Source organism: Astyanax mexicanus, chromosome 12, assembly GCF_023375975.1.
Source record: "Astyanax mexicanus isolate ESR-SI-001 chromosome 12, AstMex3_surface, whole genome shotgun sequence".
Lineage (NCBI taxonomy): Eukaryota > Metazoa > Chordata > Actinopteri > Characiformes > Acestrorhamphidae > Astyanax > Astyanax mexicanus.
In genome coordinates this window covers 38,086,655-38,112,900 of record NC_064419.1, presented here as the reverse complement: position 1 = coordinate 38,112,900, position 26,246 = coordinate 38,086,655, and the positions used below count along the sequence as shown (strand labels likewise).

Below are 26,246 nucleotides of genomic sequence, written 5' to 3'. Positions count from 1 at the left end.
AGAGGCCTGAGCGAGTGAGAGAGAGATGATGCGCTCCAGAGCTGTGTGAAATTGGGCTTTTTCTGCCCGGTGCTCCTGACCAGCGAGCTGCTCTTCCTCCATACTGCCAAACAAGCCCAGCCTAAACGCACTGCGCTCTCCACTGCTCTAACGGCTCAACTCGCGCTCACACACTTACACACACACATTAGTATGCACAGGCATGTCTCACACACACACACACACACACACACACACACACATATAACTTCTGTACAGACTTGCAGTACCAGTCAAAGATTTGGACAGACCTTCTCATTTCATATATTTTTATTTTATTTTATTTTTTCCTACATTGTAATTTAATACTATAGTCGTCCAGGCTATGAAAGAACACATAAGGAATCATGCTGGAGTAGTATTAGCGTATTAGCATTAGCCGCTAACTTCGCTTCGCGCTAGTGTTTTCACCGTTCAAAGGTGAGTATATTGGACTGTAGTTTGTGTGTTTACCATGTTAAAACAAGCTACATGGGACGAACCGCTAGCTAATATCGCCCTGGGTTACCGGAACACACAGGGTTCCTCAGTGTAGTGATGTTGGGTGGCATTCACTGCTGCTGCTACTAGCTATGCTAAAATATTGGAAATCTAAGCTTTAAATAAACAGAAGCGCTTTACTCAGAAATCTGTGTAGATTAACATCCAGCATTCGTTTGACTTAGAAGGATTAGAATTAGAAGGGAAACATGGCAACATGGCAACATGGCAACATGGCAACATCCTTGTTCCTTACTATTACCTTATAATCTGGTGCACCTTATGTATGAAAACAGACCAGAAAACAGATGTTCATTGATAGTGCACCTTATAATATGGTGTGCCTTATAGTCTGTAAAATAAGGTAGTTCTTGCCATAATGTGGATTAGAACATTACTGAAATAAGGCTATTTACCTCTTCACCTGAAAGCCTGAATTCCAGGTCACTCTACCTTATAAAGCTGTGCAAAGCTGTCATCTAATATAGATTCGTCTATTCATAGAATCTAAAATGTAAAACATATTGTGGTTGACTTTATTTATTGCTTTATTGTTTATTGTTAATTCCATACGTTTTTCTTCATTGTTTGAATGACTTTAGTATGAATCTACAATGCCGAATTTTTTTTAAATAATAAAAAAAAACACCTAATAGAAGGTGTTTCCAAACATTTGACTAGTACTGTACACAATTTACATACACACTTTAACTTAAAATTAGCTCACAAGGCATACAGGAAGAAAAGATGTACATTGAAGCAGATTCATTTTTTTAAGGGATGCCCAATACATATATATATATATATATATATATATATATATATAGAAACTAATCAAGTATAACAGTATGATCAACTCCATGTTTTTTCTACACCCATTATCCATATCAGAGACTTTGTACTTCTATACTGCAATTACTGTATTCCTGTATCTCAGAGTAGCAGCTATTTTTTATTTATTTTTCTGTCTCTAACAGAGTGGAGAACAGTGAGTGGATACACTGTTAAAAACTCCAGCAGCACTGCTGCAGCACTAGAAGGAGCACATAAAATACTTTAATTATGTATGAATTTTACCAGTCAGGTATTAAGGAGCAGTAAAGCCACTCCACTTATGTACAGCATGGCGACACCCTTGTTCCTTACTGTTGTCGCTTAAAATGTGCCTCATAATCCGGTACACCTTATAATGGGGTGCGCCTTATAGTCTTATAGTAAAATACAGTACCTTCCAAAAGTAAAAAGTTTTTTTTATGGTCTGTCTCCCCACTTAGTAGGCAACAAACAAATATGGCATGCGACATAATCCACTCACTGTACCAGCATTAGATTTATTGATTTATTTACAGCTGCATTGTGACAAAATGTATAAGTGCACGTAAAAATCCACATTAGCCAGCAATTATCAGCAAATACCCTGAAATCACACTGCTACATCTGCATACTCCAAAGTGCCATCTGACAACAGTAGTTGTAATCAGGAATATTTAATTACAGAGGTGATTACAGCAGTAAGGCAGCAGTAAGTGTGAATATGTGATAGAGGAGTGCAGTACCTCCAGGGTGTGGGCTTTGGGGTCTTTGGGGTCACAGAGGGAGTTGTTGATGCGGTGGTTGTGGCGGACGCAGCGCTGGCTGGTGTTCTGAGGCATGGGGAAGGTCTGTCTGATTAGAGTCAGACGCCCGATAGACTTCATCACCAACTCCTGCACGTCCATGTCGGATATCTCCTACAGAGAGAGAGAGAGAGAGAGAGAGAGAGAGAAAATTTACAGTGTTAAAATTTTAATTAACATTGCCTAACATCTAAAAGGTCTCATTCTATTATTTTCCATTGATTTTAAAATGTCTAGTTGTGATCTCTAGTATGAATGAATGCCATGTGAGCTGGTTTTATGAAAGAAAGTGCTCTGGTGATCCGGTATAACGCTGCTTTAGTCTGGTGGAGAAGTGGGGGAACGATAAGATTTCGGCTCTTGCTCACGAATATTCATGCATTCAAACATATCGCCTCTGAATAGCTAATAGCAATGCAACACCAGGAGGCAAACATCAGTTGGAAACATTTTAAAATAAAGACATTTTTACATTAATAACAGCAGTCTTTACAACATGTGTAATGCCCTGCTAAGTGCAGTTCAGCCACTGAAAATGCAAAATCCACCGGAGATCCTATCTAAACCTATAGTTACTCACAGAGGTGGGTAGTTCAGGTCCAGAAAGTAAAAATCCACCCAGTGGTTTTGATGGCTGAGCCGGAGCAGAGCCACCCAGGCAATTGGAACAGATTTACTTTTGCAGTTGGATTTTTACTTTTACCTAGTGTAAACAAAACACCTACCTAGCTCAATTGTACTTCGCTGGTTTTGTTCCATAGACAAATTCTAACCATTTGTTCATTAGCATTGAATTACTGGGCAAAGTTTATAACACTGATGTGTTATTTGCACAAATAACAGGACGAACTTCCATGTTGTTCCATGTAGTGCTGTTAACTCCTAAACCACTCCTAATCCTCTCCTAATGAGAATGAACCCCTTAGTGTTGACCGTTATAGTCTGTAAAATATGGAACTTTCCAAAAGTGAAACGTTTTTTATGGTCCGTCTCCCCAATTGAATGCTTATTTAAGTAGTCAACAAACAATTAGAGCATGTGACATAAACTTGCATAGCAATTTTAATTATTATGTAATACCTTTCAGGATTTTATAATTACTGGGGTCAAATTGATGCCAAACCTTAAAGATTTTAGTAAATTTGAAGGTAACAGGAGGGTTAAGTGTTTATGATCTTGCTTTTGTACTACTTCATTCTTCTTTTTCACACATTATTATATTTATATTTACTATATTTACTAATAACAATACCACAACTTAAGTCTTCTATACGGCTCTTAGAAAACTATTTGATAAGTAAGACACTTTTGCCGGTGTTGACACACTTTCAGTAGTTTCCGCTGGAGCTTTCGTCAGAAGAGCTCTCAACAAGAGCCAACAGCGCTCTCTCTTCAAACAAAGATTCCCCGAAGTGCACGAGTCTCTCGCGTCCAAACACTGAACCACTTTCCTCCACATCAAGGTCACTGTCCTCCTTTCCTCGCCGGGCCGAGGTCACCTCCACACCCAGCCTCCCCTTTTTCTTCTAAATAGTTCAGCTATTAATACCCAGCCTAAGTAGACCGCCTATTTATAATCTCCATCAGTATCATGGCTATTCCCCGGACGCGAGAGTTCTGGAGTAGGAAGGTGAGTGCGGTGATGAGGATGACGAGGGGAGGGGAAAGGGGGACATATGCCTGCGTGCTGTCTCGTCCTTGTGCAACCCAGAGAGGAACGGCTGCTAATTTTAGCCCGGAGCCATGTTTTGCGCTGGCAGGCGGAGCGGAGTGGACAGGGCTGGGCTTGACGTGATGGGAGGCGATGTGGAGTGTCCCCCCAGTGAAGGTGCACTTAACAAGCACCCAGCCGCTCATTCTGACAAGTTCTCATTTCGGGGGGAGCTGTAATTTTTACCTGTGACATCGTGATCAACGATGGCCTTTAAAAACTACAAATTTCATGTCTTTTTGTGCTCTTTTTGTGGGGTTTATTTAGTTGTACCTGAGTTGTAATTATTACTATTATTATTAGAAACAGAATTTCAGGGCTCCGAGTGGTCCAGCAGATTGCCAGTTCAAATCCTGTTCATGCAGCTTGCCATCAGCTGTGCAGCCCTGAGAGCGCACAAATGGCCTTGCTCTCTCTGGGTGGGTAGATGGCGCTCTCTCCCCACATCACTCCAAAAGTCGGTGATGTCGCTCAGCACAAGGTGTCTGTGAGCTGTTATAATGCTACATCAGCAGCAGTTGGAAAAGAGGTGGTGGCTGACTTCACATGTATCGGAGGAGGTATGTGCTAGTCTTCACCCTCCTTGTGTTGGGGCATCAGTAGTAATAGAGGAAGCCCAAATGAGTGGGTTGGGTAATTGGCCGTGTAAATTGGGTAGAAAATAGGCAAAATTTTGGAATAAAAAAATATGTATAGAAGAAAAATACAGAAATCCTGAAGTTTCCTGACATGAACAACAATTTGGCCTTTTTTTACTATGGAAATATAATACCTGACAAAAAAAAAAAAAACATACTTTTCGCTAAAACTTAGAGTAAATAAAAAGTCAGTATGCAATTAAAAACATAAAGCATCCAAATTGTTAATCAAACTTAAAAAAATAAAACACAAATACAACCACAAAACATTCACTCAAACATTGACCATAAAGAAATCTATGGATTGTAAATTTAAAGTTGGCAACCCGAGATTTCTTTAAAGTCACTTTTTTTTTAAAGTCTGCCTCATCTATCAGTTCTGGCACTGGTACGTGGTCATAACCAACCTCTGAAAACTTTGAACAACTGTCAAAGAACTCCAATTCCCAGCATGCCCCAGACTCTCACTACACAGACTGACACCTCCCAGACCACAGTCACCTGAATATTGACTTCACCTGTTTTTAGCACTATTCATTCCCCGACACTTTGCATACACCTGGCCGAGTATTAGATTGGTTCTGTCTATGTATTTAAAGCGCTTCTCTTACCCATGTACTGTTTATTCCATGCATGATCCTTTTTTGCTAACCATACTACACCCAATCTAACCCCCCCTTGGTGTGTTTTGTTACTTTATGCTTTTGTGTCAGGGTCATCAGAATTCAACCAATTGAGTTTTTAGCTACTTTGAGCTTGATACTGGTGTAAAATAGTGATGTCTTTGCATGGGCAATGTCATACCCATATCACTAGCATTGTAAGCCTGTTGGGAACATTGGCCAAAAGTCCGTTTGATTATTTTTATTTGTATTATTGTCAGCTTTTAATGGTATATTTAATGTTAGCTAACAGTAAGATTTAGATCTTTTTTTTTTAATGAATTGTTCATTAATGTCTTTTTGATTGAGATCCCTGGTGAATCCAGTTTGAACAAAAGAAGCATTCTGCTGTGTTTATGTAGCAGTTCGTAACAGATCATAAGCATTGTCTGTTCATAAACTGTGGCCAACAATATTCATCTACGAGTTTCTCATGGGTGAAACCCAAACCTGTGTGCTAGACGGAGGCCTTTCTCAGACAGGGAATGTGTTATGACAGCCGTTAATTAACCTTTTAAGAATAGAGATGGCTGGCAGGGGAGCACGTGGGATGGAGAGTGTGCCAGTCCCTCCGAATGGACAAATCAACCTCCAAGAACTTATGTGATGCTGGTCTAGAGGACAGCACACTCACATGAACCTGAAAAAATGCCCTAGCCCAATTACTTTTTTGGTACTCCAAGCTGACAAACGCAAAAGGCCCTTGATGCTTAATTAGTGCAGCTAAATCAGAATGACACAAATAGAGGCCTGTAGGGTTATGGCCTAGTTTAGGGTTAGGGTTCTGGCATAAGTCTCCTGCACCCCCCCACTCCCCCCCCCCCTCCTTGCAACACCCACCAGTTACACTTACTGACTGTCAAATCAGGCCAGACATGAGCAACGTAAGGGGTCAAAGCAAAAGATTATTTAGTAATACTTTTTTTGAAGGGTGCCTACATAACGGCTTTATAACACATTAGTAAAACACTGAACTAAACAAAGCCAAGCTTACTAGCTTTTGCTAGTAAGATATACTCATAATCTGATATTACATGAGTATTGACATAGCATGCATAATATATACAGCTGGAAAACAATTAAGAGACCACTGTAGTTTCTGAATCAGTTTCTCTGATTTTGCTGTTTATAGGTACATGTTTGAGTAAAATAAACATTGTTTTTTCATTCTATTAACGACATACAACATTTCTCACAAAATACAAATAAAAAAAATTGTCGTTAAGAGCCTATCATTTGAAGAAAATGAGAAATGGCTGAAATAACAAAAAAGATACAGAGCTTTCAGAGCTCAAATTGTCCAAAGAAAACAACAAGTTCATATTCATAAAGTTTTAAGAGTTCAGAAATCAATATTTGGGGGAATAGCCCTATCGTTTTTAATCACAGTTTTCAATCATGCATCTTGGCATGTTCTCCTCCACCAGTCTTACACACTGCTTTTGGATAACTTTATGCCACTCCTGGTGCAAAAATTCAAACAGTTCAGTTTGGTTTGATGGCTTGTGATCATCCATCTTGTTCTTGATTATATTCCAGAAATTTTCAATTTGGTCAAATCAAAGAAACTCATCATTTTTAAGTGGTCTCTTATCTTTTTCCAGAGCTGTATATGAAGAAAATTCATATTAACTTCACATTCACAGTCAATGTATTAAATATCTCTACAACACTTCAATGCTACAAATGTGCACCACTTCAATAGGATGTAGAGTTTATAAGACAATAAGACATCCGGCATTTTACAAATGATGAACATTTGGGGTGCGTTTCCCAATAATGAATGATTTTAGCCATTTACAAACGACTTTAGGAGCACGATTTTATGCCTGTTTCCCAAAAGCCTTCTTGGTCTCCAAAGTTGAAAATCAGTATTAAGTCATTTTTTAGTTGACTTTGCCTTTTCATCTGTGCTGGAAACACAGTCAAAATTACCTGACATTATCTGACATCTTCTCAACATTATACCACAAACGTTTTAAACAGTTTTTGTTATTCATTATTAATTTAATAATATAATATCTCTAACAATCTCTGACACTTCAATCAAATATGGCCGGTGCCACCTTTGACCATGATGGGGAGTGGGGAGAGAGCACCATCTACCCACCCATCTATTGGCAAGGCAAATTTTTCTACATGAGCTACATGCATGTGTTTTTTTCATCTTAAAATACTATCATTTTCAGAACGTTCTTAAGTATGATGTAACAAAGTTCTTATTCTTAAGAACATTTCGGGAAATGCACTTCAGTTTTATGACTGAATTTGAGGTCCTCATGTTAAAGTGGTAGCACTTTTTTTTACATTAAGAACACCTTCATTAAGCAGACTGACTGTACAAATGATGCTTTGTGTTATAACAGTGTTATAACACTTGAGGTTAAGGCCATTGATTTGTTTCATGAAGCTAAAAAAAAGAATGAAAGGAGAAGAAAATGTATATTATTGCTATTATCATCATAAATCATTGCACTATATAGTAAATGCATTGTTCACATGTATTGTTAATTTATAACACCTTCATTAAGCAGACTGTACAAATGATGCTTTGTGTTATAACAGTGTTATAACACTTGAGTTTAAGGCTATTGATTTGTTTCATGAAGCTATAAAAAAAGTAGTATGTATATTATTGCTATTATCATCATAAATCATTGCACTATATAGTAAATGATTGTTCAATCCTTATGAATATATGTTATGAATGCCCTATGTAGGACCTCTTCTCAAATTCTCAAAGTTATTGGAAGATAATTTCTTCCATCCACTGTCCTCGCTGAGCGATTTCGACAAGGTTTTTCCAATTTTGAGAGTCTTGCTCTATTACAGCCGTGCTGAAAATGATGATATTATTACTGTGACGCAGCCGAGGGAATATGGAAAGTGTCGTTCCACGAAGCCCCGCAGATGGAGGTCATGCATATTTACTTAACATATACTTACTAATTCATTCCCTTCTCACAAATGATATACATCACTTTTTCCACATTAGTCAACTCATCATAGCGGGAACACTGGAATATCCCAGTTCTGTCATACGTTTGAAACTTCTTCTGTTTACTCGGCATCACTGAAATTCCCTCTCAGGCAGCGCTGCTTCATATTCTTCAAAAACACGCTGAACTTTCCAACCCTCCCAAGGTGCAGTTCTGCATTAAACGGATACAAAAACACAGTGTTCTCCGCCAGAAGGGCCCATGCGTTCAATGTCCTTCACAATAAAAATGCTCCACCGTCATCCCGCAATCCAATTTTCTGTCCCCATTTTATTTCATTCAGTTACTTTCATGTTGCAGCCTGCTTCTATTATACATATAAGATGCCTCTGGATACATTTTTATATCGAGACTGAGGCACAGATACACTTACAGCCTTTGGGAAGCAAAATAAAGAGTGCATTCTGACCAGAAAGGCATGCCCTGTTATGTGTATAAGACTGGTGTATACACCTATAGGAGAGGTTTATATAGAGTGAGATGGGAAGCCTTCAGGGCTTTCTAGGCCTTTAAAGAAGGTCTGATGATTCCTGGAACTGAAAAAAGCTGCTGTCTGTTTTCACACTCGCTTCAGGCATCTTCCTCCGTTGCCATAGAATCCTCAAACTACACCCGTACTTATAATCCGGCTGCTCATGATGTCACAGTTACGCACAGTCTCCTACAACAAACTGTGAACTACTATTCCATCACTGCACTCCTCATCACCTGAATACTAATTACAGTCACCTGTTCTCAAGTGCTTTTCCACCAAAATAAATCTGGGCTTATAAGAACTGTGGTGCTTTTAACGTACCAGCCCACGTTTCCACCAGTTTTAGCAGAACCATCAAAACGTCACATTATACGTCATCAACAGAGGGAGTTGCACAGCAGCAACAAAAAACAGAAGCAGTCACGATTCTAAAGAGCTAAAGACGAATCTAGTATTCTTCAGTTGTTGCTGTGAACAAACGTTTCTAGTTCTGGAACCTATTTTCGTTGGTGGAAACGCAGCAAATGGTTGATTAGATAGATAGGTAGGTAGGTTGGTAGGTAGGTAGGTATGTAGGTAGATATATTTTTTTTACTTAAGCTTGTGTTTATTCACATTTATTCTAGTGTTTTATTGACACATTGTGAATAATTCAACCACATATGGAGAGAATAAGTACTGGAACCAGTGGGAAACCAGATCTATGGGACTCTCACTGCTCAAATCTGATCCTGGAGGACCTCCTTCAGCATTGAATGGATTAGTCCTTGCTTTGCTTCATCACACCTGATGCAACTCATCGGCTAATGAGGAGATCCATATGATGACTTTACAGTAAAACAAGTATAGTAACTGGACAGCATTAAAATATACTTTTAGCTCTGTGATTATGCCAAATTTGGTGCTTGTAACTCAAAAAGTTTGATCTGTAGAGAAGTTAGAAGTTTTAGTTAAAAGTTACTGGACGAATTTCAATGCATTCCTATGGGAGAGGCCATAATTTGGCCACAATAGTTTTATTAAGATGCTCATTGGATCAAAACGACTGCACTTATCCACACTATCCAGATCTGGATGGATATAGAGAGACCTGTAGAGCCAGATCAATGGTCAAGATCAGCAGCCACCAAATCTAAGGGAGCCCCACTGCTTAAATCTGGTCTTGGAGGACCTCCATCAACACTGCATGGATTAGTCCCTGCCTGGCTCCATTACACTTGATAAAACTCATCAGCTAATTAGCAGGTTTTTCATGATTTGAACTGGGGGCCACTAGAACCAGGGAGAATCACTAAGGCTCCACTGCTCAAAAATATAATCATTTAAAATTTAAAAGGAAGCAGAATTGTTATATTTTCCTGGAACTGATCATGTTTTGGTCAAAATTTTACCAAGCACCTGTTTTATTTATTTTTATTTTTTTACTTATTTTTGAATGTATAGACTTTAAATATATTCACACCTAAGATATATTTTAAAAAAATATTAGACAAGAGTGTTTATGAGTTAAAAGCATAAGAATATTGATTATAGTTCATTACATGGTTTATTAATTATTACTTTGACAAAATACATGGAGAAACAGCATCAGGCGGATTTATTTTTCTTGATAATCACACCTCTAGGATACATGTAGATTATTAAAAACCTGACACCCAGAGCAGCCTATGCCTTTCAGTATTTTAATCAGGAAACACAAAGAAAACTATATACAAAAATGCTAACTTTTTTTAGTCTAAATAAATAAAAATGTTTAGTGCAAATTAAGTACTTAGTAAAAAATGTGCAAGTAAAATAAAATAAAAAACTATATAAAGTAGTGCGCACACCATACCTAGCTTTAGTTTGAGTAAAGCAGGTAGTTTCACACTTTTTCAGTGGACACTTTTGAGTTTATCATTTACTGATATTATATGGTTTGAAACATCATATAAATATGTTTGAAGCACTAAAGGTAAATAGGCTAATATTGGTTGGGGAAGGAATTTCTTTTTACTTTTTTAGGTGTTTTTCTCAATGGGTTTCTTGTAGATTTAGCTTTACCGCACTGGGATGTCTTTGCTATTTTTAGAAAGAGTAAGCTCCGCCCTTTCTAACCATATATGGATTATGTTTATGAGTGAAGGGATTCCTGAGAAACTAAGCTAAAAACACAAGGTGCGATTTTCTAAAAAGAAACACAGCTCTGGAGGATCATTCCAGTAGATCACTCTGTAGAGGACGACCCCGAATTAGCGCAGGTAATGAGGCATCGACTTGCTAATATAAACGCTTTTTTTTGGAACACATGTACTCGCGGTGTCGGAGTATACACAGATCAGATCTAATCTTGAGCTTCAAACCAGATCGGATGGAACATAATTTTTCTCGAAACACAGGTTAAAGGAAAACTAGCCCTCGCTGGTTTAAAAAAAAAAAAAGTTCCCGTGCCAAGTTTCATCCTTTATCCGGGCGTAATGAATAGCTCTTAACATAGAGAAAGACTTCTGGGTTTGGGGGAAAATCGTAGCGAGAAAAAGCCAGGGGAACCCATTCTTTAAACCCCAAATCCTCTCCGCAATTTCTCCTTGTCAGATGAACACTCCGTAAAACGCCTTATTGTCTACGGATCCCATTTAATTCTCCTGGTAGATTTGCTGGTATGCCAGTCCTAATTTGAATCAGCACACAGTAAATTGTCCTTATTTGGCTGGCAAGAGCAGGCGCTTCGGCGCGAGCGTTCGGCTCATTTAAAGGCGCGGGCCGGGAAACGCTATCAATTATAGATGCCGAATTCCTCGTCTAAAAGTGTTGTGTAACGATGAGGTATCAGCACATCTGCCTCATCTCTGAATGAAATATTAACTGAGAAAGATGTCATTCCACAGTTCGACGACGACGACGACGACTTTATCTGAAGAAAGCAGGAGCCTCACCTCATTTATGATGATCCAGTGGCAATCAAACGCTACCAGGTTAGTTTCCACCACCTAAGAATGAGAAAGAGACAAAAAAGAGAGAGAGAAAGAAAGAGATTAGAATACACTGTAAAAATGTTTTTTCTTGACTTTGTAAATATAATTAAGTTTATTTATATTAAGTATATGTCTACAACAATAATCTAGTACAGTATAGTTACTTAAGAATGTCACATAAAATTATATGCACTACTTGGTGTTTCCTTGTAATTGTTTGTCGTCATATACATTTGTCAATTTTAGTCTAAATGCCACAGTAAAATTTTTGTAAGTTTTTTTTTTTTTTTTTTTTTTTAATTGAACTAAAAACTGCAAGTTAAAGGTGAAATTACTCTAAATCTTTATAGAAGCGAAATACGCAGAACCGCAATCATTATATCATTCTAATCATTATGTGCGCCTCGTTAAAAGTTCATTTGTGGAACGCTTGTCCATGCTAATTTGTTTGAGCCAATCTGGTGAGCGATAATGAAGTAAGGTGATTCCAAACATCGTTATTAAGCCAATAATTCTGACTGTAGTAATTGCTGTGTTATTGCATCATTTTGATAAATGAGGAGGAAAATGAAGAAAAGCCTTCTGTGAGTAGATGTGTCCAACAGGGAGACGCATGGGAAATCAGACTGGGGAGCAAATTACAAATATAATAAAGACGACTATATGTACTGTATATCTGTATACAGTAGAAACAGCTTTATTTTGCAATCACTTCCGAAGCTAATCGTCAACATAGATTAGCAGTACAGTACTGTAAAAAAAGTATTATAGAACAGTATTAAGTAGTATTACAGGGGCAGTGGTGGCTCAGTGGTCAGATCACATGGTTACTAACGATGGAGTTGTGGGTTCGATAAGGGGTCTCTTGGGCTTCATTTCCTGGGGCAGTCCTGATGAGTGCCAGTTTCATCATAACATTTTTAATGGTCATTGCGACTGCACTTGAGGGTACAAAGTTCTTGACATTGTTCGGATTGACTGTCCTTCATTTTCTCTTAAAGTATTTTTTTTCTTTTCTTTACTTGAGTAGTTTTTGCCACAGTATAGATTACGACTTTACTGAAATAGAGCTATTCACTGTATACCTGTAACTCTACCTCTTCACAACTTTACAACTGACGCTCTCAAACACATTAAGAGGAGCAATAAGTTAAAGTAATTAACTCTTGATAAATTCAGCACAGTTGTTAACTGAAAGCTGAACATTCCAGAGGACTCTACCTCATAAATCTGACCAAAAACATCCAGCCAAGATGTGCAAAGCTGTCATCTATGCAAGAGGCATCTTTTATGAATTGTCTCTATCATGCAAAACTTGCCTTCTGACTTTATTACTTTATCTGGTTGGATTTCTAATTAGCTTAAATCCCATTAACTGCTTACTTTTGAAAGTAAGATTAGATGTTTTCTTGTGTTTTACTTGGTTACTTTATCTGGTTTTAGACCACAATAATTTATTGTCCCGACGTACAGTTCTGGTGGAAACAGGAGAGTTGAGGTACACACTGAATTCTGCCGTGATTTGAGTAGCCGTGGTTTTATGTTTTTTGGATACAATCCGGGTTAGCACCCGAACATCCCTTTCAGACAGCTTCCTCTTACAGCGTCCACAGTTAATCCTGTTGGATGTGGTTGGTCCTCCTTGGTGGTTAAGCTGATATTACCCTGGATACCGTGGCTCTTGATACATCACAAAGACTTGCTGTCTTGGTCACAGATGCGCCAGCAAGACATGCACCAATTTGTCCTCTTTTGAACTCTGGTATGTCACCCATAATGTTGTGTGCATTGCAATATTTTGAGCAGAACTGTGCTCTTACCCTGCTAATTGAACCTTCACACTCTGCTCTTACTGGTACAATGTGCAATTAATGAAGATTGGCCACCAGGCTGCTCCAATTTAGCCATGAAACCCCTGTACATTTTTGTTTATTTGGATCATTCCCACACACCAGTCTCTCACACCAGTTTTTTTATGAGTGATTATTTCTCCACTGTGTACACCCCACCTCCTACCACCACTGGTGACCATTGGTCTACATGTACCTGAATTAACCTTATCTACTACTCAATTATTAGCTATGTAAGTTGTGCAAATTTACATTTCTTATTATTTTTTTAAAAAATGATGCTCATCTGTTCATCCACATTTTTTTCTTTATTGCTCTTTCCACAGCACAAAAAAAAACAAGGATAATTTAAATATGGGAAACAAATGTGTATGGTGGATGTAAGTGTGTTTATTATTCAGGTGACAATGAACGTAAGAACATTCCCTGATTGGTTGATGAGTTTTATGTGACAGAGTCAAGTGAAGGAGTGAAATTGTGGAAAGTGTAGTGCTAGGAGTCAACAGAGGCAAGTACAGGAAGTGGATCATACTGCTGTTTAGTTGTGGTTACATGAGATTCATTTTTAATTAATGGAACAAATATTGGCGTCTTGATGTCTTGAAACAACTACAACTACAAACGTCAATACAGATCATGTAGAACGGTGAGTTTTGTTGTAAGATCATTGGTTGCTGCTACAGTTCAGCAGATTATGCTGAAGTTAGCATTTTCATATATTGATTCATGTACCTCTTTGAAAACTTTGAGAGCTTTTTTACCACAGAACAACCGTTCTCTGTAATTAATCAAGCCTGTATTCATGTAGAATGTAGCTGAAAACCCTTGTTAATACATTGTGGTGAGGTCCAGCCCAGGCAGAGTTTACAGGAATTAAATTCACAACGCTCCCAGTAGTGGTGCGCTGTCCGTGGTTCTGAACATCTCTGTGGTGGATAGCTCATAACATCATAAGGTGGAGGGGGGAGGAGCCCCACAAATATATATATATATATATATATATATATATATATATATATATATATATATATATATATATATATATATATATATATATATATATGTTTTATATATTTTATAAATGTGATTTTTTTCTAATCACACATGTATTTAACTATTCTATTCAAAACATCTACTGGTCAAACTCAGGCAGCTTTAGGTTTTTAATCCAAAGATGGTTACAAAACTCATAAAACATTTAAAAAGCATGTTTAAAAGCAAGTCCACTAATTCCTGATTGACTTTCTCTCAAGAAAGTCTTAATTTGGTAACACTTTACTTGGATGGTCCATTTTATGGCCTTGTTGATGCTCAACCGACATTCAACTAACACTGAATTGAATTTAAATTTAACTTAACCCTATGTTGAATGTAAATGATTCAAAATAGAACCTAACCGTACACCTAACCTATGCCAATAGCATGAGGACACTGATCATATTCTAGTTGTTTTTTTTTTTTTTGTCCAAAATTTGTATTTTTGGAAAGAAATAAATTAGGTTAATAGAAATGTTTGTTGAGACTGAAAAGCAAATGAGTTCTCTGAAATGAGTCTGCCCACAGCCATTCCCTCCATCCCTTTTCCACACTCAGGGTTACCAGGTATAGGACACAAGGGCAAGCAAACAGTGTGCTGCAGTCATCGAAACAGGCAAGCTGGCTATTTTTTATCCTGAACAGGTAACACTGCACAACAAATTTTTAAAAAAGTCTTGCTTCCTGAAAAGTTTTAGTTGATTGTGACAGATACCTATAGGGTATGCACAAATATAGTTTTTGTTTTACTGCATCACGTAGGAACTCTAAGAAAAAGACATTTATATGTTTAGCTATTTAATCACGTTTATGTTCCGCATGAGCCATTAAGTTCAACAGAATTAAAAATGTTTTGCTCCTGATTTTCTTTTGTATTCAACTTACAGTATTCAACTGTGTCCAACAGTAGTCAGCAAGCATTGACAGATTGCCCTGGTAGCGTGTCTCCATTGTAGCAATGTGCTGGTGAAACCCCTCACTGTGTTCGTCACTGACAGCACCGAGATTCACGGGGAAGAAGTCCAAGTGTGAGTGAAGGAAATGAATCTTGAGTGACATGTTGCACTTCATTTTCTGGTATGCACAGAGAAGTTTGTCAACGCTCTGTAACTGCAACAACGTCTTTGAAGGCTTTCCAGGATTTTTTTCCTGGCCAACTAACAGCTCTTCACACCGCTTGTCACTCATAACATGTCTGATCTGGGGACCAACAAAAATGCCTTCTTTGATCTTCGCGTCACATGTTCTTGGAAACATCTGTCTTAAATAGCGAAAACCTTCGCCTTCCTTGTTCAGTGCTTTCACAAAATTCTTTATGAGTCCAAGTTTTATGTGTAGAGGAGGCAAAAATATCTTTGCCGGCTCAACAAGCGGTTCGTGTGCAACATTTTTCTGTCCTGGAACTAACTTTTTGCGGAGTGGCCAGCTCTTTCGACAATAAATTTGAGCAATAATTATAATAAAACTGAAGATTTCTCTTAAACGGTACAAGATACGTAAATGTTGATGTGATATTCGTGATCAGCACCCAAAAATCTATAAGACACACCTAACAGTGTTCAAGAAGCAAAAAATGTGTTGTGCGGTGTAATCATTAAGCTTCAGTAAGGTTGCTTACCATTGCTGATTAATTTACCACCACCAGTAGCGTAGAAGAGACATTTTGGCATTTTAGACATTGAAACAAATTCACTGATTACAGAGTGAAACTCATATTCATTAAACACTGCTGCCTTTTTACACATTTTTTTTAAACGCACATTTATTACTGATTGTTCATTTTAATATAATTTTTTGTCAGATTTAATCTATTGCTTTTGAAAGCTACTAATTGTGCACTGATATGTTTAAAACTGAATTAAAAAAATATGTAGCTTAAATTCACTAATATTAAAAATATATATGTTTAAAGATATTAACTTATTCATTTGTTTTGTGGTGTGAATAAGGTCTGAAGTTTGTTTATTACACAATGTTTCCAGCATAGTATTCTCAAAGGCATTGCAGTGGAATGCAATACTACAGTATATGTAACCCTTTCAGACTTGAATTATGTTTTAGTTAAGAAAAAAATGAAGAATTTTTTTTTTTGTCTGTAATGCACTCCAAAAAATATATATATCTTATTTGAATTTTTGTGTTAATTTTAATGTAATAATTTGGCTAACACAGTTATATTTATTTTATATAACTTCTTGATATCACAAATCATTACTAAGCAGTGAAAATAACTCATAACATGATTTTTTTTATTATTTTGTCCAGTGCAGTAGGCAGGGCTAAGCTGCTAAGCTGTTTAATTGGCTGAAAAATGTAAATTCTGTTGGACAGCAGGCCTCAATCTGTGTTAAATGCAAAAATACACAAGAAAGAAGAAAATCAAGTTGTCCATTGCAATGGACGTAGGGTCTGAAAGGGTTAAGAGCAAGACTCACTTGATGATGTATGTGTTGAGTTTAATTTTCATCGTTTTAAGGATGGCTCTGTGCAAAGTGTATTTGTATATATGTGTGCAAATCTTCTCAAAACTTCCTCAGAAAGTTCTTTCTTCACACCTGGTCCTATACACAGGTACACAGGTAGCCGTGTGTGTAGGCTAATCAGACACTGACTTGCAGATTCTGAGCTCCAACAAACCTCTCCTGCCCACACTCTTTGTTCTACTCTCTACAATCCATTCTTCTGTCCTCTACACCCTCCATTACCACACTCAATAGAGCCGTTTCTCATCCTCACTTATACCTTTCTCTTCCTTCTCCATCTTCCTCCCCATCTTCACCCATCCCTCTCTTTCTCTGTCTCGCGCTCTACGCCCACACAAGCCCAAACCCCAACCAATGTTTCTCCTGCCCACTGTTCCAGCGCTGGATTCCATTAGCCGTAATTGTGGAGGTGACTAAAACGGGTGTCATAAAACACTCTGCTCATAAACAAAGGCAACAGCTGGAGAGTATGACGGTTGGCGCAGTGCTAATAGTGTTTTAATCTTCCACAAAGACCCAATAAAACTTCATAATTACAGCCCAGACAAGAGGCATAAAGCATCCCATCAATTGGAACGCGAGTAGTGGTGCTGTTGGATTAGACAAAGCCGAGCTGAAGAGGCTCTTCATTCACTCTTCTCTTCGTACGGCGTGACGAGACAGATTCTGCAAAAAACTCAGAGCAGGATGTATATCTCACTCTGATATAGACTTATTTAGATTATTTTAGGAAATGTGAAATCGTTCATAAATTCATTGATTCATGAAAGTGGGACGGTTCATCAATTTGGCTTGATTTGTTATAAATCAGATTTATTTCTTCATACAGCATGATAGGACAGTTACTGCAAAAAAGCATATCAGGATGTACATCTCACTCTAATCCAGTCTGATTTAGATTATTTTAGGAAATGTGAAATCGTTCATAAATTCATTGATTCATGAAAGTTTTGAACAGTTCATCGATTTGGCTTGATTTGATTGAGTCGCTTGTTATAAATCAGGTTTGATTCTAATGAATTCTAACAAATTCTTACAAATTTGTTTTACCAACTGAGTTCAACAAACTAAACAAGAAAATGTTATGTTTCTCAATGTTTCTATTTGTACCTTTGCGATGATAAAAAAAAAAGCATAGTCAAGAACTTGTCCACTGCCCTTCAATTAAATTCAATAAATTCAATTCAATTTGTTGTCACAAAGCAGCTTTACAAAGAAAAAACAGGTCACTGCCTCTTATGAGCAGCACCATGGAGATACCAATTATTGTTTTCAACTCATAATTTTTAAGGGGGTCTCTTATTTATTTATTTATTTTTTTTTCCCTCAGAGCTGTTTATACACGTGTTTACAGTGAGTTTTTAAGTGAATTGGAATTTTCTAAAGTCAATGACAGAAATATTTGAGCAGTTCCATTTTTTAAGAAATGTCAGGTTAAATAATGGGATCAAACACTGAAAAACTGAAGAGTTATGGGTCTACAATCATCAGACTTTTACTTTTTATAAGAATTCAGGCAATTACAGATGAAGTCCGTGCATTTGAAAAAAAAAAAAAAAAAAAACATGTTCCAACCTCAGATTATGCAATGAACCAATTCAATTAGTTCCACTGAATTAGTCACAGTTTCAATCTCTGAGCCACATTTAGGTTTGCAGCATCTAATGCTGTAATTTTGCATCCTGAAATATACTGAATGGCTTAATATTTGCAGTGCTTGATAACTGATTTGACGGCATATTAGAGCTGTTAATCCAAAATGGCAACTTTTCCTGAGAAATGATGATTATTCTTGGCCAACTCCAATGCAAATCCTTGTTGCTATTGGTTGATTTGCAACTTTTACAATGGTTTTAATTTTTTTAAGGCTTAATGGAGTCTTTTTATTTTTTACATATATGCACATTTCTAGTCATCAACAGAGTTGATGCAGCATCCAATTAATCCTATTAATAGTAGTAGTAGAGAAATGGCATTAGTAAATATATTGTTTTGGACAAAACCATGAAATAAAAAAAAAAATAAAATAATAATTAATAAATGAATAAACATTTGGCCAAAGGCTTTTTGCAGGTTTTATTCATTTAGACTTTGGACACTATTTAAACACTATTGCATGAATGAAATAGCCTCAATTTACCTTTAATTATCTTGCTTTTCAAAAAAAAAAGTTTGTCTCACATCCTGGCACTGTTCTGTGTCTTCACCTGTGTTTCATCTATAGCTCCGCCCTCTTGTTACCTTTCCCTAGGTGTTCCCTGTTTCCTTTCCCGCCTTGTGTGTGTGTGTGTGTGTGTATTTATAGTCCTGCGTTTCCTGTTTCCTGTTTGTCAGCTCTTTAACATTATGTCAAGTCAATTCAGGTTGCGTATATTTTCCATGTGTTCTCCGAGTTCCTGTTTATTGTTTTATTTTTCTTATTATTAATTAATAATAATCACATTTGCATACGCTCTTTGCATCCTCTCCCTTACTGCACCCTGACAGGACAAATTATTTGGTATTTTTGTCAGATATTTTACTTAGAATTTTTTTTGCCATTTTCAAGCATTTTGTTTGCCGAATATTTGCTACATGGATACATTTTTTTTTTTTCATTTTTTTAAAGACATGTACATTTCACATTTTACGTCTTCCTCTAGCTGATACACTCTGTGTGTGTATCATGTACCACCACAAGCTTTATATTCTGTATTTATTGACTTTTATGTGGGAAACAGCTATAACCAATTTCTGACCCAGAAACGGAAGCCACCGTTCTCCATGGGGCAAAATGCATTATTCCAGGACCCTAAAAACAAACCACAGATAGAGCCAAACATCAAGTGACCTTTATTTTGTTACTCTGTGACACTTACATATTTGATGCTCGGCACGCTTATAACAATCCGTGACCAGACAGCTGTGTGGGTGGAGTGGCAGCCGAAACACAAAGGCCAGCCAAGGTTATTGCTTCACTGCCTTTAAGTGTGTGTGTGTGTGTGTGTGTGTTTGTCTCAGCCTGTCCTACTATAAGTTCACACCCAGTCTCTTGCCCAGCACCCTCTGACTGGCCAGATGTTTCCACTTAATTGGAGAGCCATGGCAGAATGATCTGAACCTCCAGTTACTCTGAAAAGGGTAAGAAGGTTGTCACAAGAATGCTAAGCTAAACATCAGACATGAGTCGCGGCAAAACATGAGGACCACACAGGCCAATTTCTGTCCATAGGATAAGAAATCCCATCAGAAATGACTGGGATGGGAGCAGCTACTTAAATTAACACACTGCTGCCGATGCCGTCACGTCTATGCTACAAAACAGCTTGCCTGAAACTGTCGTATGGATTTGGATTTTCTAGATTTGAGTGTTTTACATGACCCGAAATCTAAGATTTACAGACTTTACGAAACTGATGTACAGTATTTGTGCTCTGCTGGACAGAAATAAATGCCAGCTCGAGTGCTTCCATACTTAAGAAAAGCTGTTAAAACTCCTTTTCCACAGAATGGAATTTCACAGATTGGAATGTTTACCCACATGTCGGTTCACACAGGATAAATATAACACAAGGTCATTTTTACCAATCAGTTTAAAGAAGGTAAAAGATGCTAGAATCTTTAATAAAGCATAAAGAGTGCGAACTTAAAATAAAAATAAAAATATAAAAATGACTGAGGCCAGTAAATGTCCCAAAAAAAGGCTGGTAAAGTAATCGATACCAATCAAAAACAGCTACAATAAGAGCAACTGGCTGGGTGGGTGGGTGGAGGGACGGATGGACGGATGGACGGATTTCACGCCTTGTGCGCACACCGTTAAAATAGTTTTGGAGTTTAGTAATATATCTACACTCATGGGCGTGGTGGTCTGGAAGTGAGGTGTGTTCAGATACATTTCTGAAGAACTGCATCAAAACTTTTGGTACTGCTTCAGAAAAATAAATAATCACTTTGGTCTTACTTTTATCGATTTCAACATTTGTGTTTTTTTTCTAAATAAATGTATTAGTATCTGCACTTTAATACAAACTGGAAAATGTAATATAAACAAATGTAGGTATTTGTTACCAAGTTAACATTTACAGTAATGCTCTATATTTCTTGCACAGTTTTTCTAAAAGAAAAAAATGGCTTTATCCTGCTGGACAGTTTCTTATGGTATAACAGGAGGCAGGCCGGCAGGTAAGAACAGCTTAAAAGGACAAAGCAGTGTTTTTGTCCTCTGTTCAAATAGGTCAAGGTGCTCAGCGCTGTCTGTGGTCGAGGATAAAAGTATTGATTCTCGGATTGGACTTACAGCTGCCAAAAAAGGGATGTGGTAAACAACAGAGCGATGCCCAAACCCAGAAGAGTACTCCTAGACAACCCTGGGGGAGCCTCATAGGCTCACAGCTTCCAAACAGCAGCAGAAGAGGACAGTCCCAGGGTACCATCCGCTTGTCGGTGTCGATGAAAAACAAAAGATGCCAACCGGCGGTCCGTTTAGAACCAATGAGATCTGCCACAGAGGGAGCTGTGTGTCTGGTTCTCCATCGAGTGAGGCCTAAACCTGCTTCTCCCTGAGTGATGGGGGCTCGAGGGTGAAGTCGTTTTCCTGCTAGATCAAAGTCTTGTAATCACCCAGAGACGCCTACTCATTGCCCATTAATGTCACCTGTAAATCTGCCTCCGCCTCCCAACCGGTGAGCCGCAGCTGCCTTGGGAATTCCTTGGGAGCGTCTTGTTGAGGTTTACTGGCTTAACTCAACCCTGTAGCAGGAACAATCGCCTCGAGTCCGGTTGATGTACGTCAGCATCAGCTGAGAGTTGGCATCGGCCATGCGGAAGTGGGCAGAATGTGGTACTATATATTATACTCTGCAACTGGGGTGTAGTGTTGGTATATGGCGTCACATCAATGTCAAAAGTAAGGGGAACAAAAATAAAAGGTGAAAAAAATTACCAGCGTGTTTTTACACACATTACGTGTGTAAATTAGCTTTTTGTGAGCTCAAACGTGAAACTCGTGAGCAAAGAAAAAGGAAATTGTGTGCGCTCTGAACAGAATATCGCTCTCGAGCTTCACTCTAAAAAACAGAGGTACGATATGAGTACTTTTTTGTACTCGAAGGTACATTCTTTATAATTGTACCCTCAAAGGTACAATATTGGTCTTTACAGGGTCAGATTTGTTCCCTCTGAAGTACAAAGTCATTTCTAACAGCAATAAGTACAGATTTGTACCATTTAACCAGCCAAAAGGTACATTCAGTATTCTGCATCACTGTACTAATGAACAGTATATATTTAAATTGCACATTTTTTTATTTGAAAGCCAGACAATTTTGTATCATCAAGTTTTTGAGCCATTTTTAGTTGATGACAATGTTTATAATCTTTATAATCTATACTGGCACAAAAACCATGGGTACAAAAAAGTACTTTCACTGAAAGGTACTTTTTTGAACCTTAATATAAGGTACAGCCCCAGCGACAAGCTTTGTACTCTTTTAAGTACAAATCTGTACTTATATTTCTTAGAGTGTTTGATAGTTTAAGGGCGGGGTCAGGGTCACCTCCCTCAGCGAATGCTAATGGCTCATACTCCCAAGAGCCGGAGGAGGACGTAGAAAGAAGGATAGCAGGAGAGTTAGCTCCTGAGAGTTTCAAATTTATGCTCACGAGAAGTTAAAATGTTAAAAGACGCTGTTTTAATTTTTTACCTGTTATTTTTGTGCCCCCGACTTTTGACATTGATCTGATGCCATATTGGTACAAGTAAATCTGTCCAATTCTAATATTATACTTGTTGTGGGCTAGTTCTTGTATTATACTCAGCAACCGGGGTGTCGACACATGTAGTGCAGGCAAATCCCCATTCACCCGGGTGTTGGCAAAAGTAGCTTTGACCAATTCCTATGGCATACTCAGTGAGGGCTATTGCCTGTGTTATACTCTGCATCCTGGGTGATGGCACATTAGATACAGGCAGATTCCAATATTATACTCAGCAACCGAGGTGTCAGCACAAGCGGTATGGGCCCAGTCCCATATTATACCCTGCAACTAGGGGTGTTGGCACATTAGGTAGGGGCAGATTCCCCATTTTATATTTGGCATGGTTGCCAAGTATAATAAGGGATTTAGCTTGTACCCCTGAAATCCTGGTTTGCCACATAATGCCACGTAATACAACAATTGGCCGGAACTGAATGTGCCAACATCCCTGTGTTTGTGTAATATGGCAATCAATCTGAGCAGCCACATGTACTAAAACCCCAGTTGCCAAGTATATTATTAGCATGGGGTCAGGGTTAATACACTTTTTACCAATATATTTCAAACCAGTATTTTTTTTCATGACCATACGATTTTTAAAACATCAGTGCAGACATGGACAATAAACTCAAAAAGCAACTAAAACTGTTTAAAATTAAAATTGATTATAGTAGGTCTAAAAAGATTTAAAAATCAGATAAAATGTTGACACACAATCTTTAATAATAAAATGTGTGTCAGATTCTGAGAGCTCCATTGTGTAGGGCTATATTACTGAATTAACTCTGAAATTTGTTCGCTCAAAATAGATTTTCTCCATCAATAAACTGAAACACAAAGATTTTTAGACCAAATTTCCATGACTTTTCCAAAACTTTCTGGGTATTTTTATTTTTCCATGACTTTTCCAGATTTTTCATGACCGTACTAATCCTGCTGCCAACACCCCGGTTGCTGGGTATAATATAGCACTGGGCCCGCACCGCTTGAGCTGGCTGTTGGCACAGGCAATACAGGCAGATTCCTATAAAATACTCGGTAATCGGGGTGCCAGCTCCAATAGTTCTGGCCAATTGTTGTATTAAACCCACAATCGAGGTGTTGGCTCCTGCAGCATTTAGTCCAGATGTGAGCCGAGCATTGGCGCCAGATTTGGGCCTGTATTCAAACTGGATCCAAGCCAATGCAACTCAGGCACTCCGGAAAAGGGCCATGTTATTTTTGGTATCTGGAAATAAGGTGTTTGTTCAGAACAAAAGGTGCTGAAAGGCCTTCAGCCGCAGTGAAAACTCACAGAAGAAATAAATAGACCTGTCGTCGGTTTATTACTGCCAAAAGTACACACTCTTTTTCCGGTCTCCTAGGCATGTCCCTCGTGCCTAGAACTCGTGGCCTCGCACACAAAAAACTCCCGCATTCGCTAAACACGAGATCCTCAAGCAGTGAACCTGGTCACACCGGAACACAATGAGATGCTCAAATTACACAGTGAAAGCCATGTCCTTTGAGACCGCTCTTTCGAGGAGTGATGATTATTGTTATTATGCTATATTTTCCACCTGCCTGGGTTCTGAAAGTGCCGGAGGAGATGGCGAGCGTTCATTATGGTGAGCAAGATACAGAGATAATCAGAATTAATTATGCTCTCTGATGCCACACAACACCATTTCACTGCAAATACCATACAGACAAAACTTTCTATAAGTGTCTGAATTGATTCTGACCAGTTAGATTCTGATCAAAGTTTGAGCTAAGTTAAAGTTCTGAACCAATTGTATCAGTCAATAACTGTGAAAGATTTCCGCCCGTTCTTGGGCTCCCAATCTCCTTATAAGGGCGTCTTTTCCTAGCCGTGTCTCAATTCACTGGCCGGGTCAGTGATAGTGTATTGGTCCATGACCCTGATGACACGGGTTCGATCCCGTGTGAGTAGCAGTGTGTTTATCTACTTATTTTTTCCTTTCTTCTTGGGTTTACCTGCTTCGAGACCAACTGTTCTGCAACTGGGTTTAACAACCCTCTGGGCTGGAGAGCTACTAGTCTGTAGCACTTCATCCCATTACACTTCATTTTCCAAAACAGATGTATTTTTTGTGGCCTGCCACGTAATGGTTAATTGCCGACCCGTGGCTGTCGAATTGACCATCCTGTTGTTTTTTTTTCTCCGTCCAATGACACACCCCATCTTAAAGTCTATCACCTGGGCAGAATATCAAGATCAGTCTTTAATCAAAAAGAGTTCTCAATTTTTTAAGGTTTTAAAGGTAATTTTATAGATAAAGGACCCTATCATACACTCTGTGCAAGGCGTGTCATGATTCTCATTGCTATCTTACACCCAGTCAACTGTCTATTTTTACACCTTGCATTAGGATTAATCTATTATTCTACACTGTTTGGCGTGGTGGTCTGGAAGTTAGGTGTGTTCAGGTACATTTCTGGCGTTTTGCTATTTTGGCGATAGAAAACACAGGTGCACCACTGACTGAAATGAACCTAGACAACAGTCAATCATCAGAGTTCATTCCTATAGGTACACAATGCACGCTACAGCGGATAAACTTGACTTTTAACTCAACAACAATAAACAGAATAAAATAAAATAGCATTTCTGTTCCCTTAAATGAGCTGCTGGCATATCTTCACAGCATGTACACTCAGGTCAGCTTCCTCTGCTGAGACACACAAAGTGCTGCGCTGTTAAGATATGAACGTGCCAAAGTCAGAGCTCACCTGGCTCTTAAAGGGAATGACAACTGACACACTGATTGTTTTTTTTTTCTTCTTCACATAACACTAGTTGAAGAGTACGCCACTGCAGGGGTTTTGAGGGGTAATTTATCATTATTTTTTTAAATAAACTGTAGCATATTAATTATTACAATGAATAAAATAATAACATATGTAATGCTTTTGATACTGCCTTTGATAACTGACCTTCATTTTTCATCTTTTTTTTTAATCTACTTTAGCAGTATAGTAGATATTAATGGATACCAAAATTATTTGGCCAAAAATGGCAAAAAAATAATGCACAGTGTTTGGGCAAATAACTGAAAAGACCAAATAAATTATACTCTACAATGACTTATTTATTGTATTTTACTATATGTTTTACTATATATTTTACTACATGTAAAACACACCCATAATAAATCAATAAAATTATTACATGCCTTTTGCACATTTCGAGACATGCCCTAAATCCAGATGCATGATTCACAATTGACCTTTGCTCCATAGATCGCCAAAATAGGGCCCTAATTATTTGACCAGGAAACTTCTTAATAATTCAAATGTTTTTTCAGAAGTCATGACTCTTCTTTGACCCATTGTCTTCAATAAAGTGCATTTGAAGATCCTCGTTTTTTCTAAGGGAACAGATTAATGTGAAGAGTTGAAGAGTAGGCCACTGCAGTTTAAGGGGTAAAAAAAAAGAAAAGTCTTAAACTGCACTCCAAACCAGCGTGTAGGTTCTTGGGAACACAGGAGTGCACTTCTGAGCATTAGCAACCTTGTTGTAAGTATGCGGCACATTTGAGATAAGGGTGATAAACTGACATCG

At 38.0% G+C, this 26,246-nt stretch overlaps 1 protein-coding gene across 2 annotated transcripts in view; it reads right to left on the bottom strand.

Moving 5' to 3' along the window:
- Window positions 1-26,246, bottom strand: part of grid2 (glutamate receptor, ionotropic, delta 2) — an 874,963-nt gene that overhangs the window by 287,503 nt on the left and 561,214 nt on the right. For both annotated transcript variants that reach the window (XM_049485584.1, XM_049485583.1), the window contains exons 5-6: window positions 11,536-11,589; window positions 2,076-2,249 (exon numbers count right to left, since the gene is read on the bottom strand). In XM_049485584.1, coding sequence (XP_049341541.1) covers window positions 2,076-2,249; window positions 11,536-11,589 — 228 coding nt within the window. The remainder of the gene's footprint in view (window positions 1-2,075; window positions 2,250-11,535; window positions 11,590-26,246) is intronic.